Here is a 25,775-nt window from a genome sequence, read left to right as displayed (position 1 = left end):
CTTGTCGTACTGCCATTCATGACAGGCTTGAGGTTTTCATTTAAAAAGTGCCATTGTAATGTTTCATTTTATATACATATGTTTTAGTGAGAAATAAAAAAGTGCCATTGTAATGCTTCATGTTATGATGGATGCACCATACTGCCGCAGCTCCTACACATAGGCGGTCATGTTTCCTACACAAAAACAAGTGTCAAGCACGTTTTCGTTTTCGTTTTCGTTTTCATTTTTAAAGGCTCCAACATGCTTGCCTGTGTCGGCCTTGGTCACCTAATGGCGGCTCTCCACGCTGCACGATCCATTGCAGCCTCCCTGTTCAGTTCCTTAACCCTGAGGTCACACTTAATGACCTCGTCCCATGCCTTTCTCGGTCTACCCCTCATAACCCCACCCCCAATATTAACACTTCTTACCTTCCTCACCCAATTATTTTCCCCCATCCTCTCCACATGTCCAAACCACTTCAATCTACCCCTCCTCATCACAACACCAATACACTCCAGTCCCATCCTACCTCTCAACTCTTCCATCGTAAACCCAGCCCCTCCAGGCCTTGGACGCAGGGACGCACTGCACATCCACCTAATCATTGTCATTTCTGTACGTCTGAGCTGGCGAATATCTTCCTCCTTCACTGCCCAGGTCTCACTACCATACAGCATTACACCCCTAACACATGCTGCATACAAAGACCCCTTAGCACTTAGGGAGAGTCCTCTCAATGTCACGAGAGGCAAGAGCTCCCTGAACTTCTTCCAATCACTTCTCACCCTAGCCACAGAGCTAGCTCCAGCCCCACCTCCAGCACACAACATGTCTCCCAAATAACAAAACTCTTCCACACACTCAAGAGATTCAAGCGCATTTCCTACATAATAACTTATTACCCAGCTTATTTCCTACACCTACTGTGTGTAGGAGATATGCTGTATCTCTGTAGGAAATATGTCACTACTCTAAAAACGGCTAAATTTGTAGGAGATGTGTCCTGCAGGAAATGTGGCGCGCCCCCGCTTCAAATGCGCACACATTATCACTGAACCAAAGAGAGGATCCCTCCTTTGCCTCCAAGCAATGTGGGCTTTTACAGACCCCATTGTATCATTCTTTTCTCCCGTTGGTGATTAATTTGGTGAGTTTTGAACACACATGGTAGCATAGCATTGGAGGCCACCACTGGGGACGCTGCAGACTGCACTGAACAGCTCATCCCTGGGATGGAAGGACTAGGACGCTGTCAGCTAACCATCATCATCATTGCCCTCCAAGCCTCACCTCACATCCCACCACTGCCACCAATGTAATAACTGAAATGAAACATAACAAATTCATCACTGGTCTGACCGAGATTTGATCTCAGGCCCTCATACTTCAAATGCGCGCATGTTAACACTGAGCCAAACAGAGGATCCCCGCTTTGCCTCTAAGCAACGTGGGCTTTTATAGACCCCATTGCATGTCATGTTTCCATGATTGTTCAGTCTGCAAATGGATGGGGTTATAAAAGAGGTACAAGGTAGAGCAGTGGCTGTTGGAGTGACCCTAATGAGAGAGGGCAGTGTTTAGAAACTCTCTGTACTGTTATTTGCAGATGATACTGTATTGTCAATTGTAGAGTATGGGGATCTGCAAGCCTTGGTGAATGAGTTTGGGAGAGTGTGTAAGAAATGGAATCTAAAGGTTAATGTAGGGAAGAGTAAAGTTATGATCTTGGAGAGAAATGAAGCCAATGAATGTACAGTGAGGCTGGATGAGGAGGGAAAGGAAAATGTGAGTGCATTTAAGTACTTGAGTAGTGAGATGAGTGAGGATGGAATTTTAGAGGGTGAAATGCTTGAAAGAGTACAACAAGGATGAAAGGTTACTTGGTCTTTGAAAGCAGTGATAAGGAACAGGGAAGTGAGCATGTAAGTAAAAAAGTCACTGCATGACAGTATTGTGATACCAACCCTAACATATGGAAGTGATGCTTTGAGCTTGTTGGAAGGACACAAGTCAAAAGTTAGAGTAGTAGAAATGAGTTTTTTGAGAGGAGCCTGTGGATTTACATGGAGAGACAGATTGACTAATGAGGAAGTGAAGGAGCATCGTGGTGTGGATGTAGATGTGATAGAAAGCGTTAGGAGAAATACATTGAGTTGGTTTGGCCATGTGGAGAGGATGGAGAGTGAGAGACCGATGAAGTGAGTATATGCAAGTAAGGTGGAGGAGGAGAGAGGGAGGGGGGAACCAAGGATGAGATGAAGAACTGGAATGGAGAGATATATGAGAGAGAGGAGTGTGAGCTGGGAGCAGGGCAGCAAAATGACGGGGGACTGGGTGCCATGGAGACGATTTGTTTGTGGCCACCCCTTACAGGATCGAGGCATCTGGCAATAGATTGAGAGAGATTTTTTTTATTAAATACATTTTACAGAAGTTTTTTAGAAATAAATGAAACTGAATTTCTGCTCACATCTCTTGTGTCGCTGGAAGTAAACATTAAGCCTAAGTCATACCATTGATGGAACACCACCCATGTATACTGTGTGTGTGTGTGTGTGTGTGTGTGTGTGTGTGTGTGTGAGAGAGAGAGAGAGAGAGAGAGAGAGAGAGAGAGAGACTGCCTGACTCACAGGTTCACCATAGCTTCTTGGCAGAAAACTGCGCTTTAGGTAACGTTTTTGTGGATTCTAACCACAGTGATGTAATATTATGCTCTAAATATTCTGTATATTTTAGTTGAAGTATTTTACCTTTAAGAACAGTGTGCAGCATGTTGGATGCTATTTTTGGAAAATAATCATGATAACCTTACTTCACACCTGAAAAACAGAAAATTGAGTGGTGGAAGACTTGAGTCAAGGGTCATTGAGTAAAAAACATTTATTTTCCACTGTCACTGAGCCGATTCAGATACGGTTCTGAATATCAGATAATTTTTCCCTTCTGTTACAGATGCCGATATTAATTGGCTTTTGCTTGCCTATTTACAGCACTATGCATTTTTTCATAAATATTACTTTAATCATGTAATGTATACCATGTTGAAGCTGTGTCATTAGGGAGTGATGTTTATTATGTTTCAGCGTGTAGTACGAGGCATTTTGTGTGATGTATGGGTAGCAGAGCGTGGTGTGAGGAAGGGCCAGTACTGCACAGTGGAGGTGTATTTTTCACATGAAAACTGGACCGTTGAGGTGGAAGTCTTCAACAAGGCACGCCAAGTTCCCATTGCTATATCATCATATATTGCAGATGCTGTGAGTTGACAATTTTAGTGTGTAGTTTATAATATAGTATAGAACCAGTTAACTCCTTCTGTATGCAAGGTTATGGTGAGTAAGAGAAAGTGTGGAAACCAAAGACACATAGACAGGTGCTGATGATGAACAGGAAAAGCATTCTCCAATATATTCCCCTCCATTGAACCTGTTTTAACTCCTCCAGCATCACATTTAAATACTATACCTTTATTGTATCAACACTGGCATGGAATAACTATGCTACTCTACTACTAACAGTTGTAAATACAGATAAATAAAGCATTTGTAAAGCTTGGGAATAATTAAAAAATAAAGTTCTGATACTGTTTAATTGTTAGACTAACCCTTGCTCTGATTTTTCTTGCACACAGTGTAGTATGCAGTGATTTATGATAAATACTAATTTTTAAGTTTTCATCATCATTTTGTCCATTGTCCTGACCTTTTTTTTTTTTTTTTTTACTAGTAAAATGGGCTGGGTAGGATCCAATCTACTTCCTCATACTATCCTTTACTGCATGCTAAGATGTATGTCCATGTTACTTCCTTTCAAATACCATTCTTTTGCTTTTGTTTGTATTGACTTACAGTTTTCTTTATGTTCAAACTCTTTCAGACTCATTCACAAGCTTTTGCCACCCTCATTCACTTTCTGCCAATATAACTGCATCATCAGAATACTAACAGGTAAACAATTTCCATAAATATTACCATCTCACTCTAGTTTACCTCCAGTAACAGTCCTCACTTTCAGGTTCATGATAATTGTGTGTGTGTGTAAATATATATATATATATATATATATATATATATATATATATATATATATATATATATATATCATCATTAGCCATTTGAGTATCCACTGCAGGACTGGCCTATCCCTACTGAAGTGGGAATGATACAGCCAATGTATCTCCACCAAGTGGCTAAAGCTGTCTAGTAGAGATTGTATGTAGGGTGAGAAGTGCTTGTAAGTGTAATTGTTGTGTTGGAGTGACTGGATGTGTGTGTATCTGTGAACCAAGTGTAATCGGCCCGCACAAGCCGACTGGGTGCAAGCATACATTATAGTATGCGACACTGGTTCAACCACAGCACCCCTAATGTCTGCCAAGGCAGTACGTGGCCAGAAGAATGCTCCCAAAGTTTATTATCCTGGCAGGGCGTGAACCCTCGTTCTTCAGTGTACAAAAACACACACTTTACTACTGTACCACAGAGGCTCCATATATATATATATATATATATATATATATATATACTGTAATCCCTCCAATATCCTACGTAATAGGGCCATAGGCAGGTACGGATACTGGTCCTGTCCGGATATTAGGCCCCAGCTTATGGACTTGTACTTATGGACCCCAACTCAGAGAAACAACTATACAACTCCCTCTGGACATGCATAGCACCTATTTAAGACCCAAATCACACCAATAAGGCACATAAATGACTGAAATAAATGCAAAAGAAGCATAAATTGAGGGTTTAGAGGTATGTTCATACAGTATTAAACATTCTGGTTACTGGCTCCTGGACTGGTACTTATGGACCCTAACCTAGCCTAACTCAGAAAAACACCTTCCTGCTGCACATGCATAGCTCCTAACACCCTATTCACACCAATAAAGGACATTAAAGAGTGAAATGAGGTGTTTGAGGTAAGTATAGGATGGAAAAAAGTATGGTATGAAACATTCTGCCTACTTACAGCAAGTCCATGGCCATCTCGATGAATAACCTCCTCCTCTCGGACTCTGACAGTAAGAAGGATTTCCTGAAACACTTCCAGTTCACTGTTCATGAAGTCTTGCACTGAACTTAGTCAGTCGCACTCAGATGTCCATTCTCTTCACAGTGCGCACTCTTGTCTAACGTATGCTCCATTGTAACTTACGAAGTGTTGCACTCTGCACTGTAACTTTTCTCACTCTTCTAACCATTTTCTAAAGCAAAAACAAACAAGTCTATTTACGTTAAGTTTTGTTCCAAGTTAGTCTTTTCACTCACAACTGTAAATCCTTAACACAACACACTGTTTTTTTCACTGCACAACACTGTAAATTCCCATGTGGTCTAGTGGAGAAGTTCTTGCTGTTTAATCACTGTCAGAGTCCGAGAGTATCACTGGCAGGTGACCTAGAGGTGCGTCGCTGGGTCGTGGTGATGGCGTACCCACTGCAGAGGACTCTGAAGACAGCCGCAAACTCACGTCGAGCGGTGACTCCACCGTGGCTGATGTGCTGGGCTGTGGCTCGGAGCATGAGGGCCTGTCTTGGGGAGGCAACTGAGTGGAGCCAGGGCTGGGCACAACGGGGTTCACGGGCCTGAAAAAACTGTCAGTCGTTGATTGACGCAAGGACCGATGATTCTGACGATTGATGATGCGCTGCCTGAAAGCACACACTTCCTCCACAAGTCCCAAGGGCCCCATCTCCCTGTTGCAGTCCGGGTGTTCCAGGTAGTCAAGAACGAACTCTAGGTGTTCCCGGAGTGCGCTCAGCTTGGGGATGGCTGGAGTAGTGTCATGCTGAGAGGAGTCCGCATCATCGTTGCCATCCTCGTCAGAATCTTCAAGCTGGGTACTGACACCTTCAACTGAAGACGCGATCTCGATATCAGACAATGTCTGATACCCAGGATCGCCCTCGTCATCATCCAACCACTCACGCACATCGTCCACATCAACATCGTCGCCATGCGTACGTAGCCGTGCGTGGAAGTCATCCACGTCAAACCCTAGAAAATTGTACTCCACATCCGTTCCGAGAAGCAGACGAGACCAACCATTTTCTAGAGTCTTGACAGGGACTTCCCTCCATGCACTGGCCCAGTTGTAGATTGCGGACTTGATGTTGTAGTGGCAAAGGTTTTCCAAAGTCCGCTGGCCTCGCGTGTTCCGTCCCTCCCTGTGCTCGTCCTCGTCCTCAAGAACAACCATCACCTCATCCAGGAACTTCCGGCGGTATAGGCGCTTTGTTGCCACGATCACTCCTTGGTCCATTGGTTGGATGAGAGCAGTCGTATTAGGTGGCAGAAACATGCACCTAATCTGGCCATTCTCGGCCACTAAGTCCTTGTCGCACGGGTGGGCAGGTAAATTGTCGAGGAGAAGGAGGGCCTTTACCTGGTCGCGCGGGATTCCCAGTGTCTTTGTCTGGTAATTGATGACCTCCTTGACGAAGTGGCGGTGGAACCAGTCTTTGAAGATCTGGGCTGTAAACCATGCCTTCAAATAATGGTACCAGATGACAGGAAGGACATCCATCACCCCACGAAGACACTGAGGCTGCTTTGCACGTCCAACAATAACGGGCTTAAGCCGGTGCATGCCGTTAGCATTGGCACAACACAAAGCAGATATCCGTTCCTTGGAGAGCTTGCGGCAAGGTCCAGCCGTCTCCTCGGCTAGAGTGTTCGTGGACAAAGAGCGATAGAATAAACCAGTTTCGTCAGCATTGTAGACTTGACCGAGAGTGAGGCCCTCCCTGTCGATCAAGCCCTTCACCTTGTGCCAAAACTCGTCAACTCCATCCTTGTTAGCGTCCAAAGCTTCGCCATGAGCTTTACGGTTGGTAAGGCCATGCCGTAACTTGAACACAAAGAGCCAACCCTCGGATGCCTTGAAGTCTAGGGGGTCATGAAGCCTGGCGAACTTCTCAGCAGCAGCCTTCAGCTCCGTTCCACGTACCATCACACCAGCAGCACGTTGCTGTCGATACCAAAACAACGTGGAGCGGTTGATTTCAGCAAACTTGGGAGTAAACATCACCTTCCTCTCCACATTGCGTTTGCTTCTCGACGAGAAGTCAGCCGTGTACTGCATGAGTTTGTCTCGGGATCTCTTGATATCAAACAAAGTAGATCGGGGCAGGTTGAACTCGCGGAGGATGCGGGAAGAAGACCACCCCGCATCTACTTTCTCCAATATCTCCTGTTTCTTCTCCAGAGTCAACACCACTCTCTTCCTCTTCTCAGGCGGCGGGGCCATCATCACACACACTAATAGGAGGCCTGAGTGCAGCAGGTAAGGAACCACCACAAAAGCAAGCTCCTGGGCAGTCATGGCGACGAGCGTGCACTCGCGGCGAGAGACAGGCGGAAAGTGGGGAGGATGCAGCGGCGCTCTATCGGACGTCGGAGGAATGACGCGCCACAACAAAACTGTCCCACGCCGCATGCAGCAAGTTCAAATTACAGGCGGGGGGGAAAAAAAAAAAAATCCCCCCTCCCCCCGAATTTCTTGTGGTTTTCGGACCATTTTGGGAATGTTGGATCCCGGGACGATTATGTCCAGTTAGTGGGGATGTTTGGATATTGGGCGTTCGGATTTTAGAGGGATTACTGTATATATATATATATATATATATATATATATATATATGCATATGTACCCCCTGGGGGTAGGGGGTTTTTTCAAGAATACTCCCCCAGTATCCCTGCTTGTCATAAAAGGCGACTGAAAGGGTTGGCGGAGGGTTAGTGCCCCTCCCCGGAAAACAACTAACTAAAAAAACAAACAACAAGCCTCGGACAAGGACTGACCAAACGATGACGACCAAGGACCGGACAAAGGACATGGTAATTGGAACTTGGAATGTAAGGGGAGCGAATGATGAGGTGAAGGAGAGAGAGAGATTGTCCAGGTGCTTGAGGGTGCGAAAGTGGATGTATGTGGAATAACTGAAACAAAATGAAGAGGAGAAAGTGTGAGAGAATGGGAGTATGGATGGGGTATATGTGCAGGAGTAGTTGAGAATGAGAGGGCAAAGGAAGGAGTATGTATAGTTGTGAGTAAAAGATGGAAGAGGAGCATAAGACAGTATGGATCAGTTGGGTCAAGGATTGTGTGAGTAAAGTTGAAAGTTGAAATACAAATGTGGGCGATTGTGTGTGTGTATGCGCCAACGCAAGATCGTGCTAGAAGAGTGAGAGGAGTTCTGGACAAATGTAGAAGTGTGCATGGAAAAGTTTGGAAGGAATGAGAGAGTGTTTTTGATTGGTGATATGATTGGTAAAGTTGGGAATGTGAAGGTGGATGGAATAGTTGGTGAGTGGGGTGTGCCTGCTGAGATAGATGAGAATGGGAGTGCGTTAGTGGACATTTGTGCTGGGAGGGGGTTGGTGATAGCCAATACCCTCTTCAGGCATAAAATGATCCACAGGTATACATGGCGAGTGATGAGAAGGGTGGGTGGTGAACTGAATGAAAGGAAGGCAATGATTGATTATGTGTGTGTGGATGAAAGGATGCGAAGATGTGTAATGGATGCAAGAGTTTATAGAGGTTGGGGGAGTGGACTTTCTGACCACTACTTGGTGGTGGCCAGAATTAAAATTCAAGTAAGATGGAGGAATAGAATAAGGGAAAGATGAGAGGAAGGAGTAGTTGCAAGGAGAGTGGAAAGGTTACAAGAGGATGAGAAAAAGGCAGAGTATAAGAGAGAAGTGGAGGAACGATTGGGCAAATATGAATTGGAGCAGATGGGAGATGTGGAAGGTGTGTGTAGGATATTTACAGAAGAAATATGTGCAGCATGTGATGTGGTGTGTGGGAGGAAGAGAAGACGGATGGGGGTGCAAGGAACAGCGTGGTGGACTGAAGAGGTGAAACAGGCTGTGGCACAAAAGAAGAAAGCATACAATGAATGGATGAGAAATAGGGGCGTGGAAGAAGTTGAGAGGCGGAAGAGAGAGTTATATGTAGAAAGAAAGAGAGAGGTGAAAAGATTAGTAAGAGAGAGTAAGAAGAGAGTGGATGAGGAATTTGGAAGGAATTTGAGTGTAAAGTGGAGGGACTGTAAGAAAATGTTCTGGAGAGAGGTGAAAAGAGTAAGACAGGGTGGAAGTGAAGTTAGCAGGGGAGTGAAAGATAAAAATGGTAGATTAGTAGTGGAGAAGGGAGAAAAAGTGAGCAGATGGAGAGAACACTTTAAGGAATTGTTGAACGTAGAGGATGGAAGTAATGCGAGTATAAGTGGCTGGGGAATGGCTGGGAGAAGGAGGGAGGTGAGAAGACAGGAAGAAATCAGTAGAATAGAAGTTGTGGAAGCAATGAAGAAAGTTTTTAAATCGGGGAAAGCCCCAGGAATTGATGGAGTGTGTGGTGAAATGCTGAAGCATGGGGGAGAGATAGTAGTAGAATGGATGTGGAAGATGTGCAGATTGGCCTGGGAGGAAGGTAGAGTCCCGGAGGATTGGAAGTCAGGTATAATTATTCCCTTGTACAAAGGAAAAGAGGAAAAAGAAGTGTGTGGTAATCATAGGGGCATTTGTCTTCTTAGTATAATAGGAAAAGTGTATGGTAGGATACTTATTGACAGAGTTAGAGAAAGAACAGAGAAATTAGTTGGAGAAGAACAGGGAGGCTTTAGGAAGGGAAGAGGTTGTGTAGATCAGATATTCATTCTTAGATCTTTAGTGGAAAAGTTTCTAGAGAAGGGAAAGAAGTTGTATGCGGCTTTCATGGATTTGGAGAAAGCATATGACAGGGTGGATAGACAAGGATTTTGGAAAGTGTTAAGAATATATGGAGTAGATGGGAAGTTGTTGAATGCTGTGAAGAGTATGTACGATGGTGCGAAGGCTGCAGTGCGTGTGGATGGTGAACTAAGTGAATTTTTCTCTTTGAAAGTTGGTTTGAAACAGGGATGTGTCATGTCTCCATGGTTGTTCAATCTGTACATGGATGGGGTAATAAAAGAGGTACAAGGTAGGGTAGTGGATGTTGGAGTGGCCCTGGTGAGAGAGGATAGTGTTTGGAAACTCCTTGTACTGTTGTTTGCAGATGATACTGTGTTGTTGAGTGAAGACGAAGGGGAGCTGCAAGGCTTGGTGGATGAGTTTGAGAGAGTGTGTAAGAAACGGAATCTAAAGGTGAATGTAGGGAAGAGTAAAGTGATGGTCTTTGAGAGAGGTGAAGACAGTGAATGTACAGCGAGGTTGGATGGTGAGGAATTGAAAAATGTGAGTACGTTTAAGTACTTGGGTAGTGTGATGAGTAAGGATGGAGGTTTGGAGGGTGAAGTGCTTGAAAGGGTACAGCAGGGAAGAAAGTTGCTGGTTCTTTGAAAGCAGTGATAAGAAACAGGGAAGTGAGCATGGAAGTGAAAAAGTTACTACATGACAGTATTGTGATACCAACTCTAACGTACGGAAGTGAAGCTTGGACGTTGTTGGAAGGACACAAGTCAAGAGTGAGACCAGTGGAAATGAGTTATTTAAGAGGAGCCTGTGGAGTCACATGGAGAGACAGGCTGACGAATGAGGATATAAAGGAGCGTTGTGGTGTTGATGTGGATGTGATAGGAAGCTTTATGAGGAACACACTGAGGTGGTTTGGCCATGTGGAGAGGATGGAGGGTGAAAGACTGACGAAGAGAGTGTATGTGAGTGAGGTGGAGGGGGGAAGAGGGAGGGGGAGGCCGAGGATGAGATGGAGGGATGGGGTGGAGAGGTATATGAGAGAGGGGGGTGTGAGTTGGGAGCAGGGCAGTGAAATGGCGGGGGACAGGGCTACTTGGAGGCGATTTGTTTGTGGCCACCCCAAATGGGATTGAGGCGTCTGGCAATAGATAGATAGATAGATGTATATATATATATATATATATATACACACATACAGTATAGTAAAACCATGATATAATGGACTTTATTATATTGGAATACACTTTTTTCGGACTCGAGGAGCCTGACGGACTAAATTCTCATGCATTGGGAAAAGTCTGATAAAGCCAGAAGTGGTCCGAACTACCTGACCTCAGTCCAGCTTGTGCAGGAGGATGGTGGAGGATGAGGATGTTTGAGTAGATTGTCATGATCTTGATGATGGGCATTGGATCGGCTTTGGATGGGCGTTGGGTGGTTGTCATGACCTTGATGATGTCCATTGGGTGGTTGTTGTGACCATGATGATGGGCATTGGGTGGTTGTCCTGACCTTGATGATGGGGGCTGGATGGGCAGTGGGTGGTTGTCATGACCTTGATGATGAGAGTGGATGGGAATTGGGTGGTTGTCGTGACCTTGATGTTGGGCATTTGATGGGTATTGGGAGGTTGTTCTGATCTTGATGATGGGCGTTCGATGGACATTGAAGTTTGTCAGGATCTTGAGGATGTTGAATACTGGATATGAGTTGGATAACAGTGAAGCAACAGTGCTTATGAAAAAAAGAAGTTGGTGCAATCGGGACTGATCTCTAATACTGTATATTGGAAAAAGTCCGGATGTTCTTTTTATTAGAATTTCGCTTTTTTCGGAGTGGCTTGGGCCCCAATTAGTCTGTTATAGTGAGGTTTTACTATATAGTGTATATATTTATTTATTGATTATGACGTCTGGCAGTAGATAGAAAGATAGATATTCTTATATATATATATTCTTAGGTCTTTAGTTGAAAAGTTTCTAGAGATGGGAAAAAAATTGTATGCGGTCTTCATGGATTTGGAGAAAGCATATGACAGGGTGGATAGACAGGGAATATGGAAAGTATTAAGATTATATGGAGTAAATGAGAAGTTGCTGAATGCCGTGGCGAGTATGAATGAGGGTGCTAAAGTTGCAGTGCATGTGGATAGTGAACTGTGTAAATTTTTTTTCTGAAAGTTGGATTGAAACAGGGATATGTCATATCCCCATGGTTGTTTAGTCTGTATATGGATGGGTTTATAAGATACAAGGTAGGGCATTGGATGTTGGAGCGACTGTAATAAGAGAGGGCAGTGTTTGGAAACTTCCTGAATAGGAAGGCCTTAAAAATATGAGTGGTTAGGTTCCATTTGGCATAGTCATATAATGAATTCTCATATAATGAAACATAACTAATGGTAAAATATTGGTTGGGTTCAAGGACCCTATCAGAGATAAGTTTTCAAGCTAAAATATACAATACCAAACGCAACAAACATATCTGTAATACTGAACTGTAGAGAGAGCAACCTGAAAGAGCAAATAGTATGCAAATAACATGACTGCACATTAATTAAACATATAAAACATGCATAACACTCATCTATAGGTGGTAATGTGTCGGAGGTGGGAAGCTGGCCTGGCGGTTGCCAGCAGAGCAGCATTGCCAGATTCCCAAACCCACATTATTTTACCCAGCACGTTAAAATTATTGCTTTTTGATCAAAGTAATCGCACTCATAAACAAAGGCATTTCTTCACATAACTCGGTAATTACTGTGGAATTAATATATTTATATGTGAAGTGATTAATTAACATTATTGAATTTGTTTTAACTCTTAAGTACCTACCAGATTATAATACTGGTCATCACAAGAGTTACTAAATCCTACTGTTGTACTAGTTTTACAGTAGACTTGTTAATTTTGCAATCCCTGATTTATTTTTTCAGATTATAAGGTTATGAAAGTCATTGCATTATTGCATGCGTGCTATTGCATAACACGAAATATGCCAAAATATCGCATTCTGCAATAATTATCGCACGTCTGCCAACGCTGCAGCTGAGCAGTCCCGCTATTGCTCTCTGAAGTTGGGAGAAAACGGCGATGACTGCGTTTGCTGGGATGACTGAGTTAGAATCCTCACACCATGCTCCAGACTGATTGTCGTATCATTGGCTTTTTGAAATTGTATATCGAAAATAGTTCCTAATTTACCCAGGTCATATAATCGGTTTCTCATATATCGAGTGCTCGTATAACGGGACCTACCTGTACTGTTGTTTGCAGATGATGCTGTGTTGTTAAGGGAAGATGAAATGAAACTGCAAGGCTTGGTGAATGAGTTGGGGAGTGTGTGTAAGAAACAGAATCTAAAGGTGAATGTAGGGAAGAGTAATGTTATGGTCTTTGAGAGAAGTGAAGTCACTTAATGTACAGTGAGGCTGGATAAGGAGAAAACGGAGAATATGAGTGCGTTTAAGTACAGTACTTGGGTAGTGTGATGGATAAGGATGGAAATTTAAAGGGTGAAGTGCTTGATAGGGTACAATAGGGAAGAAAAGTTGCCGGTTCTTTGAAAGCAATGATAAGGAACAGAGAAGTGAGCATGGAAATATAAAAGTCCCTACATGACAGTATTGTGATACCATCTCTAATGTATGGAAGTGAAACTTGGACCTTGTTGGAAGGACACAAGTCAAGAGTGAGAGCAGTGAAAATGAGTTATTTGAGAGGAGCTTATGGAGTTATGTGGAGAAACAGACTGACAAATGAGGAAATGAAGGAGAGCTGTGGTGGAGAAATACACTGAGGTGGTTTGGCCATGTGGATAGGATGGAGAGCGAGAGACTGACAAGGAGAGTGTATGCGAGTGAGGTGGAGGAGGGGAGAGGGAAGGGGAGGCCATGGATGAGATGGAGTGATGGAGTGGAGAGGTATATGAGTGAGGGGGGTGTGAGCTGAGAGCAAGGCAGTGAAGTGGCATTGGACAGGGTGACATGGAGACAAATTGTTTGTGGCCATCCCTTAAGGGATTGAGGTGTCTGGCAATAGATAGATAGATAGACTGCATATGTGTTTACCATAGAAGTTGTATGCAATCACTCCATGTTGATGATTTCATTGTATACTCAAACCTCGATTTAAGGGACCTCCATTTAAGGGATTTCGGATTTAAGGGACTTCATATTCTACCTGACAAATGGACAGGACCATTCAAAAGTCCGCTGCTTGAAACATTAATATGTTTCTTTATACAGTACCTGTAAAATAATATTCATAATCATATAAATAAGTAAGATAAGTGAAACAATCATTGCATTTCATAATAAGATTGTTTTTATATGTGGTAAAACAATGGACATTTTCAAGGAAGGAACATTTTCAAGTAAGGGACAAGTTCATTCCCTATTTAGTCCCTTAAATCGAGGTTTGAGTGTATTGTTTTCATTTACTGTTGATGACTAATGATGCTTTCAAAAATAATTTCATGCTGCATTTTTTTTTCTACTTCTTCTTTTTCTTAATGCACCAAAAGTAATTGTTGACAAAATATGCGTGATGCTGGGTGGCGATTTTTCATATGTCGATTGTTAAAAACTTTTGCCTGGTTGGTACTGGGGGCTCTCAAGGTTAGGCATAATGACAATTTTAGGTGGTTAAAATTATGGGGATTATTGGGGGGCAAAAGTTCTTAGTTAGGTTTGGTTAGAATGCACTGACGTGGCCAGTCAGCGAGATCCTATGTAAACAGGCTACATCATGTGTCTAAAGCAGAAATAGTGATAATAACTGAATATTACATAATTTTTAACATGAAAAATAAGGGGCTTCCAGGACCTAACCCCCCTATTTTATATGTAAATATGTGTCATGTTTTTGTGCGAACTTGATTCAGCACGAGTTTCTGCATACCTTATCTCATGTTTTACCGAGACCCTACTTGTCGCAGTCCACCTCTAATACTATTGGATCTCTTCTGCGGCCACTTATCACAAATACTGCACAAAATGGATTACTTCCCATCCCCATTTAGCAATCCACACATGATCACTCTCCCTCTACGTTGACAGTACTGCCACTAGCCCTAGCCATTCATACTTTCTTTGCAATCAACACCAAGTCATCAGCACACAACATCTCCCATGGGAGTCCATTTTTGAAGTCACATGAGAGAGCTTCAGGCATCATGACAAACAATAAGGGGCTCAAGAATGACCCCTGATGCAGGCCTACATTCATGGAAAACTCATCACCCAAATCTCCATTCACTTTCAACTGGGTACAAGTGCCCACATACTGTACGTAGCCGTAGCCACTGTAACCAGCCAATCCTCACTTCCAAGCTTCTCATTGTCCACTTCACCTCCCTAGCAGTTCTGTCAAAGGCCTCCTCCAAATCAGCAGAAACAAAGTACAGCTCCTTTTCTTTCCTGTATATTTTTCCTGAAGCTGTTTGACAGTGAATATGACATCACTGGCCCCTTTCCCTGGCATAAACCAGAACTGCACCTCATCAGTATTCACTCTTTCCCTAATCATACATTCTAGGATTCCCTCCATTACCTTCATTATCTGATCCAAGAGTTTTATGACTCTATAATTTCCTCAGTCCAGGGCAACATCCTTCCCCTTGTACACATTTACTTTCGTACTTTTCAGCCAGTCATCTGGGACAGCACACACATATATAACTGTATTTATCATATCAGTAACTGAACCTATTCCTATGTCTCCTAAGGCCGTCAGTATTTCAGCAATCAACCCAGACACACATACTTCCTTCCCCAACTGATTCCTGTCTGTTGCCCTGCTCACAGTATCGGCATCAGTCAAAGGCCAAGAGCCAAACACTGGATCTGTCGACTCTAAACCTTCCCTGTTCCAGTCAGACTCCTCATTCAGCAACTGGTTATAATGCTCTCTCCAGGGGTCTTTATTATCATCACTGTTCACCACTACCTTTCCTTCATTTTTTACACACTGCATACCTATGGTATCCTTGTTTTCACTCTTAATCTGATTTGCATTCATAAATACCATGTTCTTCTTTTTAAAGCTATTTAAGCTATCCAGTGAATGGCTCTGAGACTCAGATTTTGCCCAGTGTACCTCCTTTCTAGCCCTATGCTTGGCAGCCATTCCTCTCTCTTACCACCTCTTTTCCATTCCCAGAAAAGGCATTTTTTCTCCTTAACTGTGACTTCTACACCCTCATCTCACCACCATTTACCATGTTACCTTATGTCTTGGAGTGCCTCTTGTCCATCCACACACTGAACTAGTAACTCTCAGGAGATTGTTCTTGAGAGCTGTGCATTTTAAGTTAAATTCTCTCTCTCTCTCTCTCTCTCTCTCTCTCTCTCTCTCTCTCTCTCTCTCAGTATACTGTAATGAAATAGTATGAAAAAGATATCATAGTAGCAGAAGGGTTAATTCCTTTATCTATAATTCTGTTCCCATCCCATCTACTGAACAGTCAGGTTTAAAAGTTCTCTTAAGAATCATCCATGTTTACTTCACAGGTACAGCATGTCCTTTACTTTTCTGCTGGACATATCACAATGAGTCATTTGTGTGTTGAGAAACATACCCAGTCATTCATTGCTTAGGAAGGTCAACCAGTAGAGGGCATTGAGTAGAAGAATAGATGGAATATTAGGATAACTCATAACCCTGACTGTAGCTGAGTGTAAGCAAAGTGTTTATCCCTCAGGATAATCCTAGTCGGTGGAGCTCGGTGGTCCACACATTCTTCTATCAGTACCGGGATGGTCACCCTTCCTGGCAGCAGTTTGACATCTCTCCGTGCCTCAACCGCATCAACCGCCTCTTCTTGCTGCTTACCCTAGAGGTATCATACACAGAACTGGTCCACTACAATCTTGAGGCTGCCAAAAACTCCATCAGGCGGTCAGTGGCAGGCATTGCAGGCGTCTCCCCTCTCAGAATCACCGATCTATTTGTGAGTTGCAACACTATGATAAATTTTCTAGTCATAATGTATATGATTTACTACTACTACCCCTTTCCTTTGTATTTTCTAGTCATAATGTATATGATTTACTACTACTATCCCTTTCCTTTATATATTTCTCCACTTTGTTCTGCCTTCTTTTCCTCATCCTTCCATATTGCCTTTTATCAGCTTCCAACTCTTCTTGCATTCCCTCCAGCAAGATCTCCTAAGTAGACTTCATCTCAAGCCCGACTCCTACTTCCCTCCAAGACTGGTGTATGGCCAAACTTGTTTACTGGTATTATGCTTTATAAGGACACCCTACTTTTCAGAGGTGAAACAGATGTAAGTGTGATGTATGAGAGGCTTAAAAAACAAATATTGGCTCTGAGTTAGCTGGATTGTCACTACCAGGAAGGCTTACACTCTCTCTCATCCAGATGTGGCCTTTCTGATACATGTGGTGGCATAAGAGTTTAACTTTTCCTGACTCAGAAAACTTGACTGCATGTATACCATTTCCCTCCTGTATACTATTTCCCACGTATTGGTTTCTTTCCCATTCTGCTTCTCCTCCACATTTCTCTTCATTCTTTTCCCTCTGTTGCTTCTCTGCTTTTCTGTTATTGTTCGTTACTTCTTTATTCTTCTCTTCATTCCTTCTTCTGTCATGTCCAAAGGATAGAAAGTAATAAAAGAGGACAAACAAGAGGAAATTGCATCAGCTCTTTCTTACCTGGCTGATGTTGACTTTGTTTTTTCTATATCTCTTCTCTCCCTCTCTCCTTCCGTCTCTCTCATTTCTTTTCTTTTCTCACTTCTCCTCTCTGTCTTCTTTCCTTTATCTCCTCCTTGATTTTAATCTCACTTTCATGTTCTTTTCCTGTCATTTCCACAGGATATAAAGGAGGGAAATGGAAGATTTCTCGTTCTCATATCAGGCTGGCAGCTCTCTCTCTCTCTCTCTCTCTCTCTCTCTCTCTCTGTGACAGCCAGCCAGACAGACAGACTGAGACAGAGGCTGCAATACAGTAACAGCTAAAGAGTTGCCATTACAGACTGGCAGTATCATTAAAAGTGAGTGACAGATAAACAGATGCATGTACAGAGGAGGAGAGAGAGAGCATGCATGCATTCATGCTTGTGTGTCTGTGTGTGTGTAAGCATATATTTTTGTCTGGATGTGTGTGTGTGTGTGTGTGTGTGTTTGTGTGTGTGTGTGTGTGTGTGTGTGTGTGTGTGTGTGTGTGTGTGTGTGTGTGTGTGTTTAGGGATGCCATGCTGGTTGGTGTTTCCCTTACGTCCATTCTTTTACCAAATGAAAACTCATTAAATGAACATAATGTTTGGCCAGCTCAAGTTGGTTGTTAAAACTAAAATTCATTAAAAGAGGGTTCTGTATATTGAAGGTTTACTGTATGTATATAATATTAATTACACTGTAATGGAGGTGAACATTTTATGTATCTATCTGTTTCCAGATGCCTTAATATCTTATACAGGGAGGCCACAAGAAATCACCTCCATGTCACCCTGTCCCCTGCCATCATCTCATCCTTGGTCTTCCCCTCCCTCTCCCACCCTCCACTTCACTCACATACACTCTCCTCATCAGTCCCTCACTCTCCATCCTCTCCACATGGCCAAACCACCTCAGTGTGTTTCTCCTAATGCTTGCTATCACATCCACATCCACACCACCATGCTCCTTCACATCCTCATTTGTCAGTCTGTCTCTCCATGTGACTCCACAGGCTCCTGTCAAATAACTCATTCTCACTGCTCTCACTCTTGACTTGTGTCCCTCCAACAACGTCCAGGCTTCACTTCCACATGTCAGAGTTGGTATCACAATCAATCAATCATTTCCTGTGGCACCCCATGGGATGCATAGGGCCTCGATGAACTCTCTCCACCAATATTTGTCTCCTGCCATCTCCTTCAGGTCCCACCAACACTCCTCTCCTGCTTCCCTTTTCATTGTCCTCAACCAGGTTTCCCTCGGTCTACCTCTACCTCTTCTTCCTCTAGCAGTCCACTCTGGCACATCCTGTATTAAACTGCCTTCTTTTTTGTATATGTCCCCCAGCCACTTCCAGCAAGACAGTCTCACATATACTGTACATTAACTGGTTCCACTCTTGTAATATCCCTTACACTTTCACATGCAACTCTGTCTTGCCACCTTACCCCAAGAATCCTTCTCAGTATTTTATTCTCAAATCCTAGTACTTTCTGATTTGTTGCAATTGTACCATACCATGACTCATGCCCATAAATTAAAATTGGTCTAACCATGGACTTGTAAATTTTCACTTTAGTATGTACTGAAAGCATATTATTATTCCACAAAGATTTCAACATTCCAACAGCTCGCCAAGCCTGTCAAATCCTCTCCTCAATTTAATTGTTTAATGATCCATTAGACGATACAATCGTTCCCAGATATTTAAAATTTTCTACATTCTTCAACACAATATTCCTAATTACACAATCGATTTGGTTCTCCACGTTCATATTAATAATTTCAGTCTTTCCACAATTTATTACCAATCCCACTTTTTCTCCTTCCTCCACCAGACAATCAAGCACCCTCTGCATCTCGTAAATACTTCTGCAAATCAGTACAGTATCATCAGCATAGTCCAAATCCATCATCGTCTTATTTTCTTTCCAGTTAATTCCTGCACCTGTTTTCCTTACAGTCTTTCTCATAACATAATCCATAACCAAAACAAACAGCAGTGGCGAAAGAACTCCTCCATGAATCACTCCTGACCTAACTTCAAATGGATCACGCAAAGAACCACCCACCATTACCTTACAGAAAGTACCTTCATGCAGGCTTCTAATAATATTTACAAACTTTTCTGGTATACCATAGAATCTCATAATTTTCAACATAGCTCCACGTGAAACACTATCAAACGCCTTTTCATAATCTACAAAACACATACTAAGTGGCATTTTCATCTCATTAGCTTGTTGCATTAGATGCTTTACAATAAAAATCTGATCATTACAACCTCCACCCTTTCTAAATCCCACCTGTTTTTCTTTTAAAATTTTATCAGTTACCGGTACTGGTTATATTTTGTTCAACAAGATTTTGGAAAAGACTTTTGCAACTACAGGTGTCAAAGTTATCTCCATCCAGTTGCCACACACACTTAAATCTCCCTTTTTTGGTATTTTTATAAACACTCCATTTTTCCACTCTTCTGGAATTCCACCATTATCCCAAGCCACATTAAAAACCTCTTCCAAGGTTATATCCCCTGTTTCTATCTGCAAATCTCTCTTTGCTGGCAAAATGTCCACTTCAGCTGGGATTGGTCTATTGAGAACAGATTCAAAATGCTCTCCTTGGGCCTTAAAATTCGTTAACTCCTTTATAGATTTTGCTACCTCTTCCAAGGTTATATCCCCTGTTTCTATCTGAAAAACTCTCTCTGCTGGCAAAATGTCCTCTTCAGCTGGGATTGGTCTATTGAGAACAGATTCAAAATGCTCTTTCCACCTTCCTTTTATATCCAAATCTTTAGTCATCAAATTACCATTTCTATCTTGTACAGGTATTTCCTTCCTTCTGTTTTCAGTCCCAGTTAACTCCTTTATGGCCTGATACACTGCTCTTGTGCTTTGACCATCATTTTTACGTAATTTAATTTCTGTCTCTATTTCCATTTCATCATATTGCCTCCTCTGTCACGTCTAACGAATCTTTTTACTTCAGAATGTAAACTCCAGTACTTTGCTCTAAGTACTTCAACTACCCATCCTTCTTTCCTTCCATTCTCTTCTGTCTTTCTTTCTTTCATTCTTTCCTTGTCCTTCTGCCTATGGTTGACTTTACACTCCCTCTTCTGTCTTTCTTTCCTTCATTCTTTCCACTTCCTTCAGTCTGTGGGCGACTCTACACTGAGTGACAAGCCAAATGGTTTCCTGTGCACCAGGAAACCATTTACTATGCTGGGTGGTAACCATATAACCAAATTTTGGCACCTGTTGGTTTAGTGGGTAATTATTGCGCTCCAATCGGATTGAGCCAGTGAAGGTTTATATCCAAGGGGTGGTTGGGGTTGATTGCTCATGTAATGCCACTCAGGGATGAGTGAAGATGGTCACTCTCATCTTAAATGTCAGGACCGACTGCCTAGCCCCGGGCTCCTACGCTCATGGGGCAGTGTAGGACTGAATGATGGATGGATGGATGGACTTCAACTACCAGGCCATCAAGATGTTGTTCTTCACTTCTTAACTTAGCCTCTTTCCTTTTCTGAATTGCATCCCATGTTTCATCAGACATCCACTTTTTCCTTCTCGCTTTTCCCTTTTTCTTAACCCCTAAACCGCGGGCTTGTTTTGCTTTGACTTGCGTGTCCCGCTGGCATATTCACGCTCCGATAAACTCTAAAAATATTTGCCAAAAATCAGTTATTAGTCCTGGAATATAATTACATATGCATATGGCACATACCTTCAGCTTTCTCCTGGGATGTTTGTTGAGCCTTCATCGAGTACCGTAGGACTTGTGGAGATCTCTGAAGTTGGGTAACGAAGTCTCCACTTTACACTTCCTGACAACCCGTAATATGATTACCACAGCCTGATATTATCACTAGAAACACTATTCTATGATTCTTAAATAGTTTGGAATCCATACTCCAATAAAAAAAAACGCTGTGAAAGCAATGAAAATTACGAGTGCGTATGACCTTCCCACTTCCGATCGTTCGCCACTGGTGTTGTCATTTATGACCTTCCCACTTCCGATCGTTCGCCACTGGTGTTGTCATTTATTATTCATAAAAACACTCACAGTTTATATTTCTATTACTATATAACATTTATATATATCTACAGTCTTTATCCATAAGTTTCCTTCAGTAATAGTAGTTTATTGTCATTGTAGGTATTCAGTTTCTTTTTCAGTAAAATATGTAGCATTCACTTTCTCGTCCTGTATACTAGCGTTGAGAGTGAATCTGTCACTTTCACCTTCACTTTCATAACTCATAGTATTCATACATGCTAGAGTGAAACTTTCACTTTCTTTACTCCTAGTATATATACTCGTATTCTTATATTACTACTCATTTACATTTCTATTTACATTCTCAATTTTATTTACATTACAGTATTTACATTTCTATTTTATTTACACTGTGTTAGGCACTGTCACTTGCAGTAACTTATAAAACTATTTTCCACTGTTCAATTATATTTACATTCATTGCTTTCACTTGCTGTTTACACATTATTTACACATTATTTACATTTCCACTTGCACTGTTTTACTCACCAGAAAGATCGTAGTCACTCTCTATCATTTTCATCGACAAATTACCCAGTTCACGTTCCACAGCACTCACTTATCCCTTTACCTCTTTCCATACGAGGTTTAGTAGGGGGTAGAGGTCACAGGGCCCTTTGCATGGGGCTAAAAAGGGACGGAATTTGACAGGCGCGAATCCGACGTGCTTGAACTTTGAAAGACGACAGTAAAATGAATACAGTGTGTGGTGGCCTGCCTAGGGGAAGTGCAGTGCTGCCAATCTCAGCCTGGTGACAGCTACTAATATATACGCAATGAAATGATTGGCAGGAAATCAAGACAATACATAATAAATTAGGTAGTTCCAGGTGAATGTAAATATCACTTTGGCTTCTCCCTTCCCTCTTTATGTATATTTTTATTACGAGAATAGATTATACGGCGTATTTCAAGGGGAAATAAAGAGCGAAAATTAGCGAACGAGTGCACGTGAAGTGTTGTCAGGTGATAATTAGCCAATTCCAGGTGTATGGCACTATCAATTACTTTATTTCTTTTTTGTATATATTATTTGGTATAAGAATAGGGCATAGGGCTTATTTCAATGGATGAAATCAGTGGAAAATTCCAGGGAAGATTTACTTAGCGAAGCACGGCCGGGCAGGGGAGAGGAGAGGGTAATGGAGAGGAGTCAAGAACAGGGAGAAATGGCTAAATTGTCAACAATGGATGGGAGTACAGATGAGATTAGGAGTGCTGACTAGTGTTGGACATTGGCAGTACTGATAGATGATACAAGCCACCACTTGAAAGCCCGGGAGAATTCAAAATAACACAGAATCACAAAAGTGACGCCCCGTGGTGTGATCCCTTGCTCCCAAGCATCACGAAAGTGACGCCCCGCGGTTAAGGGGTTAATAGTAACCTTAGCACACTCATGCAAGACCTCTTTTACCTCTCTCCACATTTGATTAATATCATTGTCTTCAGATTCCATCAAAGTCTGCAGGACTAGAAACCTATTCCTACATTCCCACTGAAACTTTTCCTTCGTGTTCCCATCACTTCTCAGCTCGTCAAAATCATAATTATTACCTCCTGTACAATTACCATTAACGTTTCTCTTAAGTTTTATTTTAGTCTTTGTCACAACAAGTTGATGATCACTACCTATATCTGCCCCCCGTCTTGTGCAAACACCTTGCAAATAACTCCTATGCCTTCTGCTAATTGCACTGTGGTCAATCTGGTTACAGTATTTACCACATGGTGAAATCCAAGTAGTCTTATGTATTTTTTTATGCTCAAAGATAGTTCCACCAATTATAAGGTCATTTGCCAAACAAAAGTTTCCAAATCACACCCTATATTTGTTTCTTATACCAACACCCTCCTTACCCATAATATCTTCAAAGCCATCCCTACTACTGCCAATAATCGCATTGAAATCACCAATGGAAACTAACACATCATGTCTTGCCACTCTATTCACTACATCCTGCAGCTTCTCATAAAAGTCATCCTTCATTTCATCAGCAGCCTCATTTGTCGGAGTGTACCCTACAACCATACTGATATTACCATGGTCAGATTTTAAATGAGCATAAAGCAAGCACTCATTAATTGGTTCAGACTCACATACTGCCTTACAAGCATTTCTACTCAGCAGTAAACCTACTCCTTGGTAATGATTTCACTGACGAGCAGATGGCCACAATATACAAAAGTCATGTGCGTTCTCAGATCGAATACTGTTCACCACTGTGGAGTGGATGCGGAGCGGTTGCATTGAGGCAGTTGGACAAAATTCAAAATAAAGCCATTAGATTAACCCGCGGCGTCCCGTTGACATTCTTTAACGTCCACACGTTTTGTCACTGTCAATCCCGTCGACGTACATAAACGCGAATCAATTGCAAGGTCCCTAATTTGCACAATTTTCAATTTTCACGAGTGATTTTTGGTACGTATACACATGACACCTTCCTCTACAAGATGCCAGGCAGGGACAATGCCTTACCCAGCATGACCTCCTCCTCCCCCCTGCACGCCATTGTCTCAGCAATTCACCTGTTATCAGTGACCTGGCCAGTAAAGCCATGTCGTGCCACGATACAAAATTCAGGGCCAGAGTGATTCCCCAGTCAATGACAATGTGGAGGACAAACTTTGCATTAGAGGAAGAAACTGTCAGAAATGATGATCAGGTAATGTGGCAAAAAAAGGTCAGGTATGGTGATGAGTTAGTGAGTGAAACAATGCTTATAATGCCTATATTACTGCCTGAAAACCAATATACTCTCGTACTACATGTAAATTCGTACCAAGTAAATAAATAAATACTGTTTGAGTGGTGTGAAATAGTTATCCTCCCATAGAACTCATTTTCTTTGGTGCCAGCCTGTTAGATAACTCAGTAAGGTAAGGAGGTACTCCTACCTGTATCGAGTATTTTAAACCTCAGGTGAGCGATTTCTCTATGAATTTTCGATGTTTCTCACCAAAAGTGGAGGTTTGAGCCAAAAAAAAAATTCCAAAAATGGTCGGGACTGGGGGGAGTCAGTGGTGGAAAAGTGGTCGGGATGGGGTGGGTTAATCAATAATCCTGCCATCACGCAAGAGCTTCCTCCATAATCAGTACGTAGAGATGTTGCTCCTTTAGCATTATTTATAGATATTTTTACTGTAAGTGTTCAGACGAACTGGCTTCAATTGTTCCTTCCCTTCACATTTTCTCCCGAAATACTCGGGCAGCTGGGAGCCCCCTTGAACTCACACTCTCTCCCCCGCAGTGCAGAACCTCTGCTTATCAAAATTCATTTATCCCCAGAACTACTACTTTCTGGAATTCACTTCCTGGGAGTTGTTTCCCACAAACATTTAATCCACTTCAATTCAAATCTAGTTGTTATAAATATTTACTATGTTTTTTTTTTTTTTTTTTTTTTTAAATAGATAATGAATGGAGGAAGGAAAAACAAACAGAAACCAACATAGTAATACCATCTTCCAGATTCATTTTATCAGCTCCAAGCAACCTCGTTTCTGTAAGAGCACAAATATCCATCTTGTATTCCTTGAACACTGAAATAAGTTCTTCCATTTTACCAGCCTGATTGAGAGTTCGAACATTCCAGTTTCCAATTCTTAAGGTTCATTTTCGATGTATAAACTTATTTTTACACCGTGGGATTCTTAGCACCCCCTGCCCACTTAAGGGCTGCACGGAACTGAGGGCCATTCCTTCGTAACCAGAGTTCATCAAGATTTCTTAGGCAGAAAATTATTTTACCCTGGAGCCAATGCCAGTAGCTCGCAGGAACCAGACAGTGGAGAAAGGAAATTAACTAAATGAAAGTAAAATGCTGAGGGTTTGGACAGACAAAGTACAAGGTAAAGAAAGAGAGCAAAAAGAATGTACAGTGCTCGTCAGAAGTATCGAGCGCCTATGGCCAGGCGTGCAATACTTATGGCCAAAAAAGAATCACCCGTTTTTGGTAGTAAAAATTGAGCCACAAGTTTGTGGTGCAAGCATGACGTCACGGTACCCTGAGGCTTTCCTACGCGCTGGTTGGTTCCCGCCTCAGTTGCCTATGGGCTGCCTGAGAGAGAGAGAAACTCCGCCGCGTCTCCCTCTCTTTTTGTGCCATTTTTTACTGAATGTCCCGCTGTGTTTTGGCTTTTGCCACTTTGTTATGGCACCTACATGTGAACTATAGAGTGAAATCATATCCCAGATCATTGCTCTAAAGGAGACAGGCCACCAAACGAAGGAAATTAGTGAATTGGTTGGCTTGGCTCGATCGACAGTGCGTAGGTGGTGCGCGCGTTTTCGAGTGGAAAACAGTGGTGACGTTCCCACAAAGAAACCGCGGTCT

At 42.3% G+C, this 25,775-nt stretch overlaps 1 protein-coding gene across 1 annotated transcript in view; it reads left to right on the top strand.

The window, feature by feature from the left end:
• Positions 1-25,775, top strand: part of LOC145413653 (uncharacterized) — a 204,735-nt gene that overhangs the window by 151,941 nt on the left and 27,019 nt on the right. The window contains exons 9-10 of the mRNA XM_080283311.1: positions 3,069-3,242; positions 16,377-16,625. Of these exons, the coding sequence (XP_080139437.1) occupies positions 3,069-3,242; positions 16,377-16,625 (423 nt within the window). The remainder of the gene's footprint in view (positions 1-3,068; positions 3,243-16,376; positions 16,626-25,775) is intronic.

Source organism: Coenobita brevimanus, chromosome 97 (assembly GCF_032717465.1).
Source record: "Coenobita brevimanus isolate Jiangsu-jjx chromosome 97, ASM3271746v2, whole genome shotgun sequence".
Lineage (NCBI taxonomy): Eukaryota > Metazoa > Arthropoda > Malacostraca > Decapoda > Coenobitidae > Coenobita > Coenobita brevimanus.
The sequence above is the reverse complement of the archived record's forward strand: the minus strand, read 5'-3'. Positions and strand labels throughout refer to the sequence as shown.